The sequence below is a fragment of the Rutilus rutilus genome (assembly GCF_951802725.1).
Source record: "Rutilus rutilus genome assembly, chromosome: 19".
NCBI lineage: Eukaryota > Metazoa > Chordata > Actinopteri > Cypriniformes > Leuciscidae > Rutilus > Rutilus rutilus.
The window spans coordinates 22,746,616-22,764,900 of record NC_140232.1 but is presented as its reverse complement, the minus strand read 5'-3'; the positions used below and the strand labels follow the sequence as shown (position 1 = coordinate 22,764,900).

At 37.7% G+C, this 18,285-nt stretch overlaps 1 protein-coding gene across 1 annotated transcript; it reads left to right on the top strand.

The window, feature by feature from the left end:
- The first annotated feature begins 791 nt into the window (after positions 1-791).
- ccdc22 (CCC complex scaffolding subunit CCDC22) lies at positions 792-17,180 on the top strand. Its single transcript, XM_084389898.1, has 16 exons — positions 792-1,162; positions 1,306-1,483; positions 1,840-1,972; positions 6,933-7,039; positions 7,577-7,661; positions 7,851-8,020; positions 9,300-9,512; positions 10,957-11,148; positions 11,352-11,471; positions 11,642-11,758; positions 13,734-13,835; positions 14,277-14,384; positions 14,513-14,608; positions 15,732-15,791; positions 16,100-16,174; positions 16,289-17,180. Exons 1-16 carry the CDS (start codon positions 1,113-1,115, stop codon positions 16,400-16,402), a joined length of 1,920 nt encoding a protein of 639 aa, XP_084246024.1. The 5' UTR covers positions 792-1,112; the 3' UTR covers positions 16,403-17,180.
- The last annotated feature ends 1,105 nt before the right edge of the window (positions 17,181-18,285 follow it).

Here is an 18,285-nt window from a genome sequence, read left to right as displayed (position 1 = left end):
TTGTTTCAAATATGCATGGGTTCTTATGTCACATGACTAATCACCATACATCATGTTTCAATATGCATGCAAATGAAATTTGAGGACTGTGGCCTAGAGGCAAGATTTTAAGTAAATAAAAATACTCACATTTTGATAATGGGCACAAAAAAACTATCATTGGGCTTCAGAATGTTATTTAAAGCTTTTTCATCGGGAATAATGTCAAACTTTCTTCATTGTCTTTTGTGTGTGTGTGTGTGTTTTCTTTTGCAAATCAAAATAGATTACTTTTTCCTCTTTAGATAAAAAAGATGGACCATATGAATGGAAACAATTCAGTATATAGGCTAAAAGGAAATGGATACTGTATATTATTTGATGTTGCCTAATATATCATAGATTTTAATAACCTGTTGCATATTGAAAAAGATTTTAAGGAGGGGGGAAAAACAAAATGCTTAGATCTCTGACGATTAGGCTAACTGTAACGTTAGTCTGTAGGCTGTAAATCATCATAGGCTACTAATTTATTCGTGTCGAGTCGGAATATATAGACAACTATTGAAATTCAGTCGTAATAATATTGACGACAGATGCATTCAGATCAATATAATCAGCTAATAATAATAATAAAGTCATAATCATCGGATTTTCTCTCAAGCCTACAAAAACATCTCAAACATTTCAGCGCACGTGCTTACGCGTCGGTCTCGTCACGAGACCTGAACGCGCTATGAATGTCGGGAACTTGAGTTTTACATGAGTAGTTCAGTATGGATGTGTCAAATGTCTAAAACTTCATGTCCCATGATACACTGCGTCGGACACTCCTAGGTACTGACTTCCTCTCCAGAAAAAGCTGATTTTGAAGAGACTGGGTGAAAAAAGCTGTTATTTTGGGACGCCGTTTTGTTGGAGGATGTGGTAAATAGCTCTTTACGGTTCATTTGAAGCTGCGTTTTTAAATGTAACCATGGCAACCGAACTGTCGTCCTGGTTAGCAGCCCTGCACAGGCTGTAGTGAAGGCGATGCTGATGGTTAGCTGAAGCCTTCTGATTATTCATTTGCCTTTAATATTGTTACGGAAGACAGTCGAACAGCTAGCAGCTATATCTGATCTCGTTCCGTGATGGAAGAAGTCGATAGGATTTTAATTCACTCTCTGAGACAAGCGGGCACGTAAGTATCCGAAATCTAACAGGTCTCTTCAGTTGTGACAAGTCATTTCCTCCCTCTTTGGAGTGATTTGCATCTTGGTTCAAGCCAAACTTATCTTATGTCCATGTCTGTGTGTTTGTTATTTTCACCTTATCATCTTCCAGCGACATTGATGAGGATGTACAGAGTGTGAAGCAGTTCACCAGTGAGCTGATCGTGGAGGCGGTGGTGAGATGCCTGCGTGTGATCGACCCTGCGCTGGGCAATGGATTGTCCCACTCGCTCCCCCCTGGCATGTCTGCCCGCTTCAGACTGGGCATGAGCCTGGCACAGGCCTGTCAGGTGAGAGACACTGTGCCTGCCTGGACGTGCTTCTGACTGCTAAACTTAACTTGACCTGACCCCTCTCAACTGACTGAGTCAGCTGATGATGACCAGTGAAAATGCATTACTGGTGATGAATAAGCACTTTTGTTTTTTTAAAAGTTTGAATAAATGTGTTACAGTGTGGACAATTATACCTTGTATATAAATGAATAAAGTTTTTCATGAAGAATATATGGGTCCTATTACTGCAGACAATAGATCTGCAATTGATCTTCCACTATTGCATTAATAAAAATATTTTTTATTATTGTAATATCATCAGTAATTAATATTTTTTCGCAGTTATTATATATGTTGTTATATATGTTTAGGATGTGGGCTTTAAAGGGGAAATTGGCTACCAGACATTTCTCTACAGCAATGAACCAGAGATTCGCTCTCTGTTCATGTTTCTGGTTGAAAAGCTGCCCAGAGAGAGTGCAGAGGCCTCTGACCAGCCTGCAGGTACGTTTGACTACTGATTTTTTTAATTTATGTATTTGGCATATGCTTGTTATTGATATTATACTCTGCATGAAATGAAGATTCACCCTATTTATTTTGAACTCCGGGGAAACAACAAACTTCTATCTGGTGACGTATGCTGGATTTCTCCAATTATTTAGTCCACCTTAACCCGGCCCCTTTCTTAAATTCAGCCTTAAAGGTAGGGTAGGCAATTTTCGGAGCGGCTAGCAATAGCAAGCTAGCTTTGAAAACATGAGATCCCACCCTCCCTTCAGAGCATCTGCAAAGCCACACCGCCTTTAAAACACATGAACGCACTAGGGGTGTAACAATGCATTGATATGGATTGATGCATCGATCAAACGTCTAATGATACAATGCATCGATGCCACACGTAAAATATTGATATACGGTACCTTTATTTTGACACTCTCCACATCCTCACGTAACGTCCATCTATGCATTTCCGCCAAAGCACATATTTTTGTTTACTCACCATACTGTCTGCCGGTGTGTCTTTATAACGTTAATTTTCTCAGCTGAAATAGACGCCTGACAAGACTGACTGAACCCTAAACAAGTTTTGTCACAAAAAGCCGGAATTGTCCACTGTCAAGGCATGGCAAGTTCATGTTTTACAGCAGAAACCGACAAGCACCCTTGTTGTTTGTGAACACAACCCGATAAGTCCATTTTAGCGAATCAGCGTACAGTATTCAGGTCAGGTGACAAGGCTGTTAGCCACTTCGAAAAGATGCGCTGACTGAGAGGAGTTTCGTCAAAGCTGTCTAAAAGTGATCGAGGATGGATCATGGATCAACGAACTTGATGAACCCGTGATATCTTCTTCGGGGCGTAAAATAAAAAAATAAAAGCTGAAACTTTTTCACAGAGCTTTGCTAAAGCAGCACGTTAGTGGTGAGGGAAAAGCTCCCTGTATTGCGTGTAATCGCAACAACAAAGTTTGTCAGGCGTCTATGTCAGCTGAGGAGATTAACGTTACAAAGATTAACCAAGTGTTTTATTATGTATCATAGCAATTATTTGGTTTTGTTTAACTGAAACATTAAATGTGGAGTTCTCTGCTCTTGCTAAAAAACAAACTTTTAATATATACAAAACATACTTTCAATTAACTTTAATTTTGTAAGTTACCTGTATTTTTTTTGTTATTATTACTTAATTAAAACAACCCAGCTGCAGTTTGATTGATATTACTAGCAATGCACAATAATAAAAAATGTCCCAATTGGGAGAGGGTGTGCAATTTTCAAAGAGTTTAATTAAACATTCATGTTATATGAATTTGGACATCCATGACATGCGGAGTTCCTCAAGGCTCAATTCTTGCGCCACTCCTGGTCAACCTGTATATGCTCCCACTGAGCCAAATAATGAGAAAGAACCAAATTGCTTACCACAGCTATGCAGACGACACACAGATTTACTTAGCCCTATCACCTAACGACTACAGCCCCATTGACTCCCTGTGCCAATGCATTGATGAAGTCAACAGTTGGATGTGTCAAAACTTTCTTCAGTTAAACAAAGACAAAACTGAAGTCATTGCTTTTGGAAACAAAGATTAAGTTCTCAAGGTGAACGCATACCTTCACTCTAGGGGTCAAACAACCAAAAATCAAGTCAGGAATCTTGCTGTGACACTAGAGTCAGACCTTAGTTTCAGTAGTCATGTCAAAGCAATAACTAAATCAGCATACTATCATCTGAAAAATATTGCAAGAATTAGATGCTTTGTTTCCAGACAAGACCTAGAGAAACTTGTTCATGCTTTCATCAACAGCAGGGTGGATTATTGTAATGGACTCCTCACTGGCCTTCCCAAAAAGACCATAAGACAGTTGCAGCTCATACAGAATGCTGCCGCCAGGATTCTGAGCAGAACCAGAAAATATGAACACATCACACCAGTCCTCAGGTCTTTACACTGGCTCCCAGTTAAATTTAGGATTGATTTAAAAGTATTATTACTGGTATATAAATCATTCAATGGCCTAGGACCTCAATACATTGCAGATATGCTCACTGAATATAAACCCAACAGATCACTCAGATCACTAGGATCATATCAGCTAGAAATACCAAGGGTTCACTCTAAGCATGGCGAGTCCGCTTTTAGCTATTATGCCAGCCGCAGCTGGAACCAGCTTCCAGAGGAGATCAGATGTGCTCCTACAGTAGTCACTTTCAAATCCAGACTCAAAACACATCTGTTTAGCTATGCATTTAATGAATGAGCACTGTGCCGCTGTTCGTCCGACTGTTTGTACTGTACTGTATTTTATTTTATTTTTCTAAACTGTTTTAATTATTCTTATTTCTTTTAATTATTTTAATTTCTTCTATGTAAAGCACTTTGAATTGCCATTGTGTATGAAATGTGCTATATAAATAAACTTGCCTTGCCTTGCCTTATATATTTTGGTTGCATTTGTGAGATAAAAATGTAACTGGTTCAATTTACACCCCTAGAACGCGCACAGCAGAGTTGGCAAAGCGTCACGAGATGGGAGACGGCTTTAAACTACCTCATGACTCAAAGCACATAACATTACTATAATAATGAACATAAACAACTTAGAGCACTGATCTATATCACCTGACTGCTGCAATTTCGGCGTTGATAGTGTTGCCATTGTAACGCATAAATTCAAGTCATGAGCCGCTCCGAGTATAATGTCACAGGTTTCCGTCTCTTCCAAATTACAGTAGTTATGGCGTGAACACAGCATAAGCTCGTTGTTTTGGTTCAGGGGGAACTGTAGGCTGCTGCTGTTTTGGTTGTGGTGCTCGGTGACTGACGTTTGTCTAACTATGCATAGCATGAAACACGCTGATGGCGTGTGATGTCTGCGTGAGCACGGTGCACGAAGGTATGGAAATACATACATTGACAGGCAGGTAGGACATTGTGCTTTTATCGACTGGATGAACATTTTATGGTCCTACACCTTCCACAGACAATACATATATACATATAAATACATTTAGACCACTGATCTCAGTGATTGCTATCAGGATGTGAAGAGACTTTCAACCAGCATAACAAAAAATGTTTCTGAAACAAATCGCCTACCCTGCCTTTAAGCTTGCATTCAGATCTACCTCCATCCAACCAACGAATAGAACCAAGTCCCCATCTATCCAACAACCAACGAATAGAACCAAGTCCCCATCTAACCAACAACCAATGAATAGAACCAAGTCCCCATCTAACCAACAACCAACGAATAGAACCAAGTCCCCATCTAACCAACAACCAATGAATAGAACCAAGTCCCCATCTAACCAACAACCAACGAATAGAACCAAGTCCCCATCTAACCAACAACCAACGAATAGAACCATGTCCCCATCTAACCAACAACCAACGAATAGAACCAAGTCCCCATCTAACCAACAACCAACGAATAGAACCAAGTCCCCATCTAACCAACAACCAATGAATAGAACCAAGTCCCCATCTAACCAACAACCAACGAATAGAACCAAGTCCCCATCTAACCAACAACCAATGAATAGAACCAAGTCCCCATCTAACCAACAACCAACGAATAGAACCAAGTCCCCATCTAACCAACAACCAACGAATAGAACCAAGTCCCCATCTAACCAACAACCAACGAATAGAACCTAGTCCCCATCTAACCAACAACCAACGAATAGAACCAAGTCCCCATCTAACCAACAACCAACGAATAGAACCAAGTCCCCATCTAACCAACAACCAACGAATAGAACCAAGTCCCCATCTAACCAACAACCAACGAATAGAACCAAGTCCCCATCTAACCAACAACCAACGAATAGAACCAAGTCCCCATCTAACCAACAACCAACGAATAGAACCAAGTCCCCATCTAACCAACAACCAACGAATAGAACCAAGTCCCCATCTAACCAACAACCAACGAATAGAACCAAGTCCCCATCTAACCAACAACCAACGAATAGAACCAAGTCCCCATCTAACCAACAACCAACGAATAGAACCAAGTCCCCATCCAACCAACAACCGGCGATTAGAACCAAGTCCCCTTCCTATATGTTTTTCGATAATTGCATTTTATCCATTAATGATCAGTCACTACTTGCGTTTCATTGCGACTTTAACAACCAGTTGCAATACAGATGGTAAAACTGAACTAGTCTTGCGACTAGTTCTTTCTCTGAAAGTATGGTAGCCCGTTTTCTCCACAGAATTTAAAAAAAGGTAATTGCGACTCTTTTATCTCACAATTCTGACTTTATTTCTCGCAATTCCAAGTTAATGTTGTGCAATTTTGAGTTCTGAGAAATCTGTAACACAGACCTTCATAAATACCAACCTTTCTTTGAAGTATCTTTCAATCCGCATTCATTATCATTCCCTCACAATAATGAATGACGTAATAGCGATTTGCAATGATTCACCTAATATTAAAACTGGTTTGACTCAATGTTTTTTTTGTAGACTTTTCAACACCAGAGATGAGTTTCTGGCTGTGTAATAATAATGAAGTTGTGGTTGGGCTGTGTTCTTCATGCTGGGATCAAAGGGTAATGTGATTAACTAGGCTAGGGTGTTAATCTAACAGCTTAAAGTGCTGATTATACCCAGCTTTCTTCAATAAAACTAGAAATTATTTATTTTCTCCCTCAGTTCTCCTACATTCATTCATTTAACACTCTTGATTGCATAAGAATTGCATTAAAATGTTTTATTATCTTGGAAGCATCCAGTCAACTTCAGGTAATAGCTTATTAATTCAATCATAAACTCAGCGGGAATGCATGCAGACTGGTTCAGACTCACTATCGCAAACATGTTTTTTTGTTTCCTTGCCATTTTGGCATCACATGTTGTTCCTGATTACTGGATTAAATGGACATTTTTGATGAGGCTAGTTTCTCAGAATAGTCTGATTGTCGTCTACATTTATATCTCCTCTCTTAGGGAAGTCTGCGCTGTTGCAAAGAGCAATTGCTGCCCAAATTAGAGCGCAGTTGTCAGTGCCTTGGCTCCCTCCGTCCTGTAGACTCCCCATTCATCGTAAAACACAGGTACCACAACATGCCTACACCTTGAAATCCCAGGCTTATGCAGCACTCTAGATTTGAAATACATTAAAGGCCGGTTCAAACTAAGGACGATAACTATAGCGATTAAGATGTGGTTCTAAATTTAAAAGAACAGCAGATCCAACACCACAATTATAACGATACAGAGAAACATTATCATTGGAATCAAGTTTCACATCAAATTTTTCCAGATGATAAACAATAAAAACATTGACAGCCATTCATAATCCATCCTTCTTTAAAGAGCACCCGGATTTAAAGGGGCAGACAACATAACTGCAGCGCACGCTTATAATAAACAGAATTATATTGTTGTGGACGATAATATAGTTATCATCATAGTTATTGTTCTTGGTATGAATGGGCCTTTACTCTAGTAACTCTACAAATATTCATATCATGTTGATATGGTTGAAGAATTTATACTATATTGCCATGATACATTATGTACAGTTATAGAGGTGAAACTGCTTCCATACTGCCTAACTACCTGACAAATGTGTGTGAATGTAATTTCAGAGTTCCGGCCCATGTCACAGTTTCCACGCCCAGCCCCTGAGCCTGCCATATTCAGTGAAGCTCTCTTCCAGGAAACAGACTAAAGGCATGCTCCGTTTCTCTTATTTAACCCTGGGGTTTGCTGTGATATGTCTTATACATTGTGGTATTGCCCTTGTTGCCACTTGCCCCAGAAGTGTGACTACACCTTTAAGGAATTTGACAAAATGATTTTACTTTCTTATGACTCATTCAGCTAACATTGTCTTTGATGTTTCTTTGTGAATTCTCTCAGAGGTGCAAGAATACTGGAGGAATTATTTGCTGCCTGTGACCTCCCAACCTTCCCAGCATGCCTCAGTGCCAGCGTCCCTCCTGGAGAACCACATCTCTGAACTTAGTGCTGCTCAGGAGTGGGAGAGTGAATGGAACAGCCAAGGCCTCCTGTCAAGACTTACACCTGAGGTTATTCTGCTTCCCTTCATGTTTAAAGAGAGAGTTCGGTCAAATATTTAGATTCTGATTATTATAGAAGTTGTTGTTCAGTGATCATTTCAGTGATAATTTTGACATCTGTCCTAGGTATCCATGTCATTCGCGTTCATCAGTGTTTTTATTTTTATTTATTTATATACTATTATTGTATTTTATGAATCGGTTTAATTTGTTTTATTTTTTGGTGTTCATTTTAATTTTTGTTTATTTTATATAAATGTTATTATGTCTTTATCATTTTTATATTTTTAAATGTCTTTAATTTTAATTTCAGTTACTTGCTAAGACAACATTTGTAAATGTCAATATTTTTTAGGTTTAAAATTTACACTTTATTTCAATTACCAAACTTTTTTATTAGTTTTAGTTTTCTTTAACAATGTTGATTTGTGAATGAACGATTTGTTTAAGTTTAATCATAAAATAATGGTTTGAATAGGTTTGAATGATTCATTCACGGCTGTTAGTTCCTCACAGAAAGCTTTTGTATAGCCTCTTCATTCACTTTCCTTATATTGAAAAATGACCAGATATTCTTAGAAAAAGAAGGTTTGGAACAACATAAGGGTAAAATTGTCAGGCATTTCAGTTCAATTCAGCTCAGTGTACTCATACAGAGAGCCTTTTTTTATAGCCTCAGCTTGACATCTCTTTAGCACGATGTCTAGGTTCCCTGTCTTGATAACAACAATAACATTAACATGTAAATATTTTTGCTGCCGCCCTGCTTTCCTTGATGGAGTCTCTGTGCTAAAGGCATGTATCAACATGAGGATGGAACACAGAGATGTCTTTCACACAAGTGTGACATTTAGCATGTATGTGTCCTATGACTGTACTGCTGCCCTCTCACATCTTAGTTCCACTTTCTCACCTCATCTGCCCTACAACATACACACTGGCCTATTGTCTGGCCCCAGGAAGTTCTCCAAGGGTCCGGCACGTATTTTATTTCTAAATCACAAGGCTTTATCGGCATTTGTAACTTATTTCTGTTCACTCTTTTATCGGCAGTGCTTTGAGAATAGTTTTGGGTCTGAAAATAACCACAGCATATTTAAGATTTAGAGGTTATTTAAATGGTCATGATTTTCTAAATAAACTGTAATATTCAACCAAAGAGATATGATTAGGTTAATGATTTCATTTGGTGATTTAAAGTGTTTTACTGGAGATTTTGATTTATTTAATCATTTTGATTCCTTGTTCTTAGTTTGTTTAACTCACTCTTGTTATCTTGTCTCTTCAGGAGTACAGATCCAGGAAAAAAGCTCGACTGCAGAAGCGGATCGAGGAGCAGCTAAGAGCGGCAGCTCAGCCTCGACCTGACGCACACGGAGCCACACGCTCGACTTCTGACCTTGCTGAACTTCTGCTGTCATTCGGTGGTGTCTCCACTGGGGGAGATGTGCTGACCAAAGGCACACGCTTCACCCATACAGAGAAATTCACCTTTACACAGGTACCTGTCAGAGATTGTTTACTCAAACTGTGATGTGCCAGGGTTCCCACACACTGGAAAATCTTGACATTTCTAATGCTGTTTTTCAGTCATGGAAAATTTAGGACATGTCGTGGAAAATAGTGTTATGTGACTGTGTGTTACTAACAAGATTATCTTAAAATGTAGAAATTTTGGGACTGCAGCTTGCCAGACATGGAAATGTACCAGAAATATGTGCCAAGAGAAATTTTGTCTAAAATATTTTGTCTTAAGTGAGGAGTAGAGTGCTGATGCATAATGTCATTTTGTGTACTGACTGACTTTAGATGGGTTGCAGTTAAAACGTGCTAAAAATAGCGGCACGTGAGGCTAAGTCTACATTAATCCGGATATATTTGACAACGCCGTTTTCATTTCAAAACGATCTCCGTCCACACTAGCGTTTTCAAGCTTTTTCCAAAAGTTTCTTATCCACACAGAAACATCGGAAAACGCTAAATTCACCTAACTGCACATGCGTTAAACCTCATAAAAGCTCACTGAGATGATACAGACAGAAGAGACATTAAAGTTCTCATGCTATTCTTCAGGTAGGATCATTTTATTTAGAAAATATCTTACATTCACAGGTCGCTCTGTCAGCATTATATGTTCTCTTGCTGCAGGACAACAATTGCGAGTAAAGTTTCTGTCATCTTTGCAGGACTGCAATATGAGTGTACAAAGTATCATATATTTAGCAACACTGAAAGTGAATAGCACATAACAGGCACAATAGCGGTATAAATCTTTTGGTTCAATATGTGTCACATGACTAAGAATACGAAAATGTATTAGTGTGAACTAGGCCTCAGAAGGCTGTCATGTAATTTAGGCTGAGACAAACAGACAGTATTTATAGTTTTGATAATATGCTTTCTCAGTAGGACTGTTTTTCACCTTTCTTAGGTTGTATGATTATTCTAATGGACTATAATACAGCTTTATAAATAATAAGTTAACCGTTAAAAACAAAATTATTATTATTATAAACATAATTATAAAGTAATAAATAATATATTCATAATGTGTATTATGTTGACTAATGGGCTATAATACAGTTTTTGTTTTAAACAATTCATAAACCCAAAATTAAACAAAATTATTATTGTATTTATCCCTTGTATAATAATTCATAATGTTTATTATGATTTAATTGCTGCAGTCTAATGATTGTTTAGTAAACAGTTATTACATTTGCATACTTGTTATTGGACCCTTTTGCACAAAAAATACAAAAGATCAGTATTCGTCAATCTCTACTTGAATAACTTCAAGTTATTTTTGTCATTATTAAAACTATTACCAAAAGTTAAGTTTAAATATTTTATCCAGTTAATTGTGTTTACTTGGAGATCCATCTTGAAATGTTTAGGCTCTTAACTAAAAAGCCAAATTAAAGTAAAGACCAATTCTTTTTTAGGAACCTGAGAAAGCAGCCCAGCAGATGGCAGCAGCAGCAAGTGCACTACCCAGCTCTCACCAATCAGAGGAGGACCTAAAGGCCCAGCAGGAAGCAGAACTTTCGGCTCTGCAGCAACAGTTGCAGCAATTGTCAGTCCAAATGGAAGAAGTGGGCGGAGACATTAAGCAGCTCACTGTGTCCATCCAGCAGGTAATGACCAATCAGATAATGTGAAATGGGATGCTGACATTATATCACATTACATATATTGTATCACATAAATAGTGATGTAACGGTAATAATATGGGGAAATATTTCTCAGATTTCGTAAATGAATTGGGGAAAAAGTGAAGCAGTTTTTTTATTTTTATATAAGTGATATGTCTCTTTTTCCTTTGCATTAATGTCTGCAGGTGTCAGATGAGCTGCAACAGAAAGAAGTGAGTAATGCCGAGAAGGAGAATTCGGTCAAAATGAAGAGACAGACCATTGACCTACTGCCTGACGCTGAAGACAACCTGCTCAAGTTACAGGTAGACAAGTTACACCACTTACAAACCTGTACCACCCCCTCTGGCTTCATGACCAAAAGCAACGGGAATAACAGGACAGTGCAAACAGAATGAAATCGTATGTAATTAGCCTGTGATGACGTGTAATGACATGTTTCTTTTCGTCTGTCCTGTGTGTTTGTGTTTGGTAGACTGTGGTAGAGGCCAGCTCTAAACGAGTGGTTCATTTGGCCTCTCAGTGGGAGAAACACAGAGTCCCGTTGATTGATGAGCACCGCAGACTAAAAGAGCTGTGCAGCAACAGAGAGGTACCTTGTGTTACCCTGATGTGTTCCACAGCCCTATAGCATCTACACTCGTCAAAGTCTTACATGCACTCCTGTCTAAACAGCCAAATATGTAGATATTAATCATTTCAGTTAATTATCCCTGATTAATAACAGGCTAATTAATTGATCCTGCGTAAGTGTAATGAGAATTTATGAGTAGGGCTGCACATTATGGGGAAAAAGCGATTTTTCTGATTAAAAACTGCAATTGACCCTTCGCTAAGCCACGCCCGAAAACCGCCACTGGCCAATCGTGGCTTAGCAACCGTAACTAGGCGCGGGAGGTCTGGCAAGCTTTCGAGCGAGGGAAACATGCCCAAGCGTTATGCGTATGGATTGTGCAAATCTGATACCCGGTATCCTAAAAGTTTGGACGGGGTGGTGGATTTTGTTCCCTTCCCGAAACCTAAAACCAAAGGGGAGAAATGCCGGGCGTCATCTTCATTTATATAGCGTTTTTAACAATGTAGATTGTTCCAAAGCAGCTTTACATTGATAATAGGAAATTAAAAGTAAAGTGTTTTGGCTTTATAGCAGCTCTAGAATAAAGTTATTGTCCAGCTCGTGGATCAAGCAGTGTGATTAAAGGCAAGACGGAGGCTCACTGACATAACTTAACGTTACTTAAAAATATATTTCAGCATTTTGTTAATCGACGGCTAAACTAGTACCCCAATCCGATCGCGACTCTCCCGGTGTTAGTTCTAGTATAAGTAAAAGGTAGTTAGTAAAAGGAGGGAACATCAGGGGGCTTGCCGGAGATCTCCAAGGAAAAGGTTGGTATGCAAACTTAATCAGTTCATAACAGTAACGTTAGTCACTTATGTGACCCACGACGTGTGAGCTGTAGCCTGGCGCACTAAAAATATAAGCGGGAGAATGTTATCATTGCAAAGTGGTCAGGCTAATGTCTTGTGTTTATTCCACAATACTTATGGATAAGCTGTTTGATTTATAAATATTAGATTTTCAAATTTCACTCACCCTGCTGTGCATGCACATAGCTGTTCCTCAATTTGTGTGTTTCCCATTTGAATGGTCAGCGTATGAAATTATTCTCTAATCGTTTGCATATTATGTCGTGGATATATCCCTCGAATGCATACTGCAGTCCCTTTTGTCTTACTCTCTCAGATTTTCACCTGTTCGCCAAAAATGACTAATTATCTCCTTGGGAATGTCTGAAACCGGTGCATACATACTGTAATAGACGTGCCAGGCGCAAAAGCTTGACAGGCGTAGCAACAGTAACTAAGGAGGGCGGGGCTTAGCGAAGGGTCAATTAGGATATAAAATGTGATTTTATCTTTATCTTGTTTGTAGGGCTGCACAGTTTGGCCCAAAATGTTGTAATTATATATAAATATGACTATAATAATTATAATTATTTTATTATTATTTAGAAATAGAAAGATTAAAAATAAGAAATATTGCTATTGTAATATTTAAGTGTCAAATTTAAAAATACTGAGAATTAATAATAAAAGTTTTTGCAGTACATCTTTAACATTACAATTCTTAATTTCTTAATTTTCAAATATTAAACCATTAAAGTGTTAGTTTACCCAAAAATGAAAATGATCCCATAATTTACTCACCCTCAAGCCATCCTAGGTGTATATGAGGTGTATAAAATCAGAACACATGAAGATATTTATGATGTGGAGCATAAATTCCACACAAACTGAAAACATGTCAACCAAACAAAACAAACTGACAACCTGTTTAGAGACACTGAAAACGGGGTCATCAGCTGTTCAGATGTAAAAGAACACAGTGTCACGTTTCACTCTGAAACGCCCAGCACATATATTTATGTAATTAAATCGCAGCCTTTTTTGATAATAGCACTAACCCATATCGCGATGTTACCATTAATAATGCAACCCTATATTAGATTTTGACTGCATTTTTTGCTTTCACGAAGTGACCGGTTATGTAAACTTTCGCTTAGTCTGAGTCCTCCAGGAAGCTGTCCGAGATCAAAGACCTGCATGACAAAATCAGACAGTCTGCTGAGGAGGCCAAAAAGAAGGAAAGTCTTTACAAGCAGCTGGTACGTTTTCATTTTATTACCCCTCTCCTTGCTTTTCAGTCATCCAGGAAATACATTTAGCACTACACCATGTCCTAACCAGTCAAAGAACAAAAACAAAGTGACGTATGCCATCTGTCCCATGGACATGAGGTTTTGTCCGCATCAACCACCACTTGGTTTCTATATCTGCTGCATATCAGCATCTTTATATCAGCTGTGTAACCTCACCCCATTGGAAACTTTGTATATTGAACTGTATTTAAACTGTTTATATAATAAGCTGCATTACATTACTCTTTATTAAACATCAAATATGTTCCAATTGGACAGACAAATGTACACATGTTTAGGATATGGTCAAAGAAAGCATTTAAGTGTTAGTTTTGTCTTATGATCTTCTGTTTGTTGGTTTAACATGCAGCATGTTTGCGTACTCCCCATCCTAATGTTTTTCCACAGCTAACCGAGTATGAAACACTGTCTAAAGATGTGTCTCGCTCAGCCTATACCATGAGGATCTTGGAGATTGTAGGCAACATAAAGAAACAGAAGGAGGAAATCACTAAGGTCTTTGTTGGAGTTCATCCTTTATCTAGCCCTCAATAAAATACTTCATCTGAGTTCATGACGTGTTTGAAGTTGGCAGGCCTTTAGAAGCCTTTTGACCTCTGACCTTATTATTCGACCCCCTGCAGATTTTGTCGGACACAAAGGACTTGCAGAAAGAGATTAACGGCCTGACGGGAAAACTGGACCGAACATTTGCTGTCACAGATGAACTGGTGTTTAAGGTCAGTACTATATATTGTGGGGTCCAAAAGTCATAATATATAACTGATTGAAAAGGAGGTTCTCTGCGCTTCTGTAATCCACAACAATCCGGTGCAACCAAGGCAGGACAAAACAGAACAGAAAAAAGGAATCACCGGTGCAGCACAGATGTCTACTTATTAAAATTTTTATTTAAGGTGCATAAAAATGACTTGACTAACGTTTCGATGAAAAGTTACATCTTCATCAGAGTCCTTGGAGAGAATGAGCAATGAAGCCATTAATAAGGATCATCACCAGGTGTGATATAGGGGGCGTTGGCCACCCAAACATACACCCATCTAAACCAAGGTGCCACACTCACAAATCAGTCATTAAAGGGCAAGTACCCACATACAGGTAAAAAAAATTTAAAAGAAGAAACGCCCTTCTTCTCTTTTTTTTTTTTTTTGACCTGTATGTGGGTACTTGCCCTTTAATGACTGATTTGTGAGTGTGGCACCTTGGTTTAGATGGGTGTATGTTTGGGTGGCCAAACATTATTAATGGCTTCATTGCTCATTCTCTCCAAGGACTCTGATGAAGATATAACTTTACATCGAAACGTTAGTCAAGTCATTGTTATGCACCTTAAATAAAAATCATAATATATAACATTTATACACTACCGTTCAAAAGTTTGGGGTCTGTAAAAATGTTTCATGTTTTTGAAAGAAGTCTTTTATGCTCACCATGGCTGCATTTATTTGATAAAAAATACAGTAGAAAATATTTATAATAATTTATAAATTTTATTATTTTTTTTTGACTATATTTTAAAATGTGTTTATTTCTGAGATGTTTCTAAAGAAAATTTCTTCTTACTATCAGTATTGAAAACAGTTGTGCTACTTAATATTTTTTTTGGAAACCATGGTATTTCTTTCAGGATTCTTTGAATAAGAAAGTTTAAAAGAACAGTATTTAAAAAAAAAAAAAAAGTAATATTTTGTAATATCAGGTTCAGAAATGTCTTTGCTGTCACTTTATGATCAGAATAAAATAATTTACTTCTAAATAAATTCTTATTCGTTTTATGTTGTAGTGTTTTTTTGAGTGATCGTTGTTTTGTTTTTAAAACACTGAAATCTTTTCAAACTGCAGGATGCCAAGAAAGATGAATCTGTCCGCAAGTCTTACAAGTACTTGGCTGCCTTACATGAGGTATGTGTCTGCATATCAAATATGATCCACAAATCAATGTGATCAAATATATTTTGTTGTCACTGGTCAACAAAATATACTTCAGTCCTGAAATGCAGGTACTGTGTTTGAACCACATTTTTGTCTCATGTGACAAGGCCTGCAAAAGACTAGCAGCTTGTGTACCTTCAAAAAACATTATAGATAGCAATGGCACATAATGCGGTGGCATGTGCTCCTTAAGCTCAGGCCATTAGCAGTGCTTTAGTGCTCTACACAACTTAACTGAAGTTAATGTCATTGGTATTTTTTTTTTTTTGTGCTCTCAGAACTGCACTCAGCTAATTCAGACCATTGAGGACACAGGAACCATCATGAGAGAAATCCGAGATCTTGAGGAGCAGGTGTGAAACCATCACGTTTTTAGATGCATTTTCATTTGTGAAAACTAAGCAAACATCATTTCATTGTCACTTTTCAAATGTGTCATCAGTTTAATGTGTTTCTTCATTTTGTAGATTGAGACAGAGAATGGAAAAAGGACAGTTAGCAATCTAGAGAAGATTCTTGAAGACTACAAGGCCATTCGTCAGGAAAACTCTGCCCTCGCTGCGAAGATCCGGGAAGGTTGAGCTGTTTCTCCGTCCATGTTTGATGGTACTGCAGAGCGAAAACCCAGCCTGCTGAAATGAACGCTGCTGTGAGAGACGTCAGTTTGGCTTTCATCCGCGTCAGCCCTCCATCAGAATTAATCCTCATCACATCAGCAACTTTCAGCTTTTACTGAGGGTTTGAACACGAGTTTTTTGCATCAAAATGACACAAATTTGAAGAAATGTTAGTTAAAACTAATTCTGATCATTGTGATGAGATTCTGTTTTTTAACAAAAGCTTGGACTGCAATAATTTGAGAAGGACTAGTACCGCCGCTTCGGCTGGATGAGACAACATCTTTGTTATACGGTGATAACCATATTATGTACATGAAAGTGTCCGTTAACAGTGACCTCTGATTGTTGTTCATCATATGGGTTGAGCTGCTCATGAACATTACAAGATTCAGGTGATTTGATCGAACTTGGAGAATGGTGGGCTGATAACAACTTTAAAACACTCATGAACAGCTTGCCTGTTTCGTATTAAAGCATAAATTTGATATCGTATCTGTTTGTTTGGCTCTGATGGATCCATAGAACTGTTAAAATGCTCGTCATTGAAAGTTATGTCTTTGAACCTTTGTGATAGAAAAGTACTCTGTCGGGCTGACTGTAGGAAAGCTGTGTAAACACATTTAAGTGTCTGATTGACTAACACTGATGATTGTCCCAATCAAACTGGTTTTCAAAGTTTATGCCATCTTTGGAATGTTTGATTTTAGAGATTATATGGAAAAGAATGTTTTGTAATTTACCATTACTTGTATACATCTGCTCAATCTCTGAACATGATGTTCTGATATTTCACCATTTTGCCACTAGTTGTTATTGTCTTTAAATTCCTTTTTTTTTTTTTTTTTTTTTTTTGAGAATGAAGTTTGGACTCTTGAAATGATTTATTTGACTTTTTAGGGTAAAGATTAACATTTGCTGTAATAATTAGAAATTATGAGTAGGGCTGCACGATTTGGGAATTGCGAATAGAAAATAATGTTTTGTAATGGCCATGACTTATTTACATCTGTTCAATCTCTGAACGTGATGTTCTGATATTTCACCATTTTGCCACCAGTTGTTATTGGTGGAGGAAATTGTCGGCTGATTGAATCTGATAAAAACGTCCCAGTCACATTTCACTCCAATTTGAAGAAAAGGTAACTACTGTATATGTTGCTTTAATGAAACCCAATAGTTTTTAAAAGTACAGAAAATAAACCGTTTTTTTTATTTTTAAATGTTTATATAATTGTCCCGATTATCATGTCAAATTAACAGGATGAAAAAAAAAAAAACAGTGGAAACTAAAAAATAACAAGTCTTTAAGGAAAAATCTATTTATTGCATTTAGATTTTGGAGTGAAATACGATACTGACATGTACTTGAAGGTTTCGAGATTAAGTTTATACAGTTTGATTAGTATTTTTTTCTGGGACAGTGACAAAACACGCTCTCGCGAAACTGTTGCCTCTGCCACACCCTATTCCAAACATGCTCCAATGAATTCTGTATGAATCTGAATACATGCAACAGTTATTTCCGAAAAGAACTGCTATAAATTAGCAACATTTTGGCTATTCCACACTCCTTGTTTTATATTTCTTTGCTGATTAGCCCAGTAAATAAGTTATGACAACTTGTCGATCAGACAAATGTGTAAAACGTGCCTTTGCTCCAAACACCTAAAATCGACTAATTGAAGACAAATGTGTCCATTCCGGATGGGCTCCTAAATAAAAATCAATTTTGCCTATCTGCTAGGATAAGAGAGTAGGATAAAGTCGGACATATGGTCAAAGGAGATAAATACATCAGCATTTTTGTTACTGCACAAAACCCTAGTTAAATGCGTTCCATTGTT

Excerpts from the sequence above, each read along its gene's own strand:
- ccdc22 (XM_084389898.1), top strand. The coding sequence starts at position 1,113 with ATGGAAGAAGTCGATAGGATTTTAATTCACTCTCTGAGACAAGCGGGC. Across the intron at positions 14,609-15,731 it reads CAGATGAACTGGTGTTTAAG|GATGCCAAGAAAGATGAATC; the intron begins GTCAGTACTATA and ends TTCAAACTGCAG. Across the intron at positions 16,175-16,288 it reads TCCGAGATCTTGAGGAGCAG|ATTGAGACAGAGAATGGAAA; the intron begins GTGTGAAACCAT and ends TTCATTTTGTAG.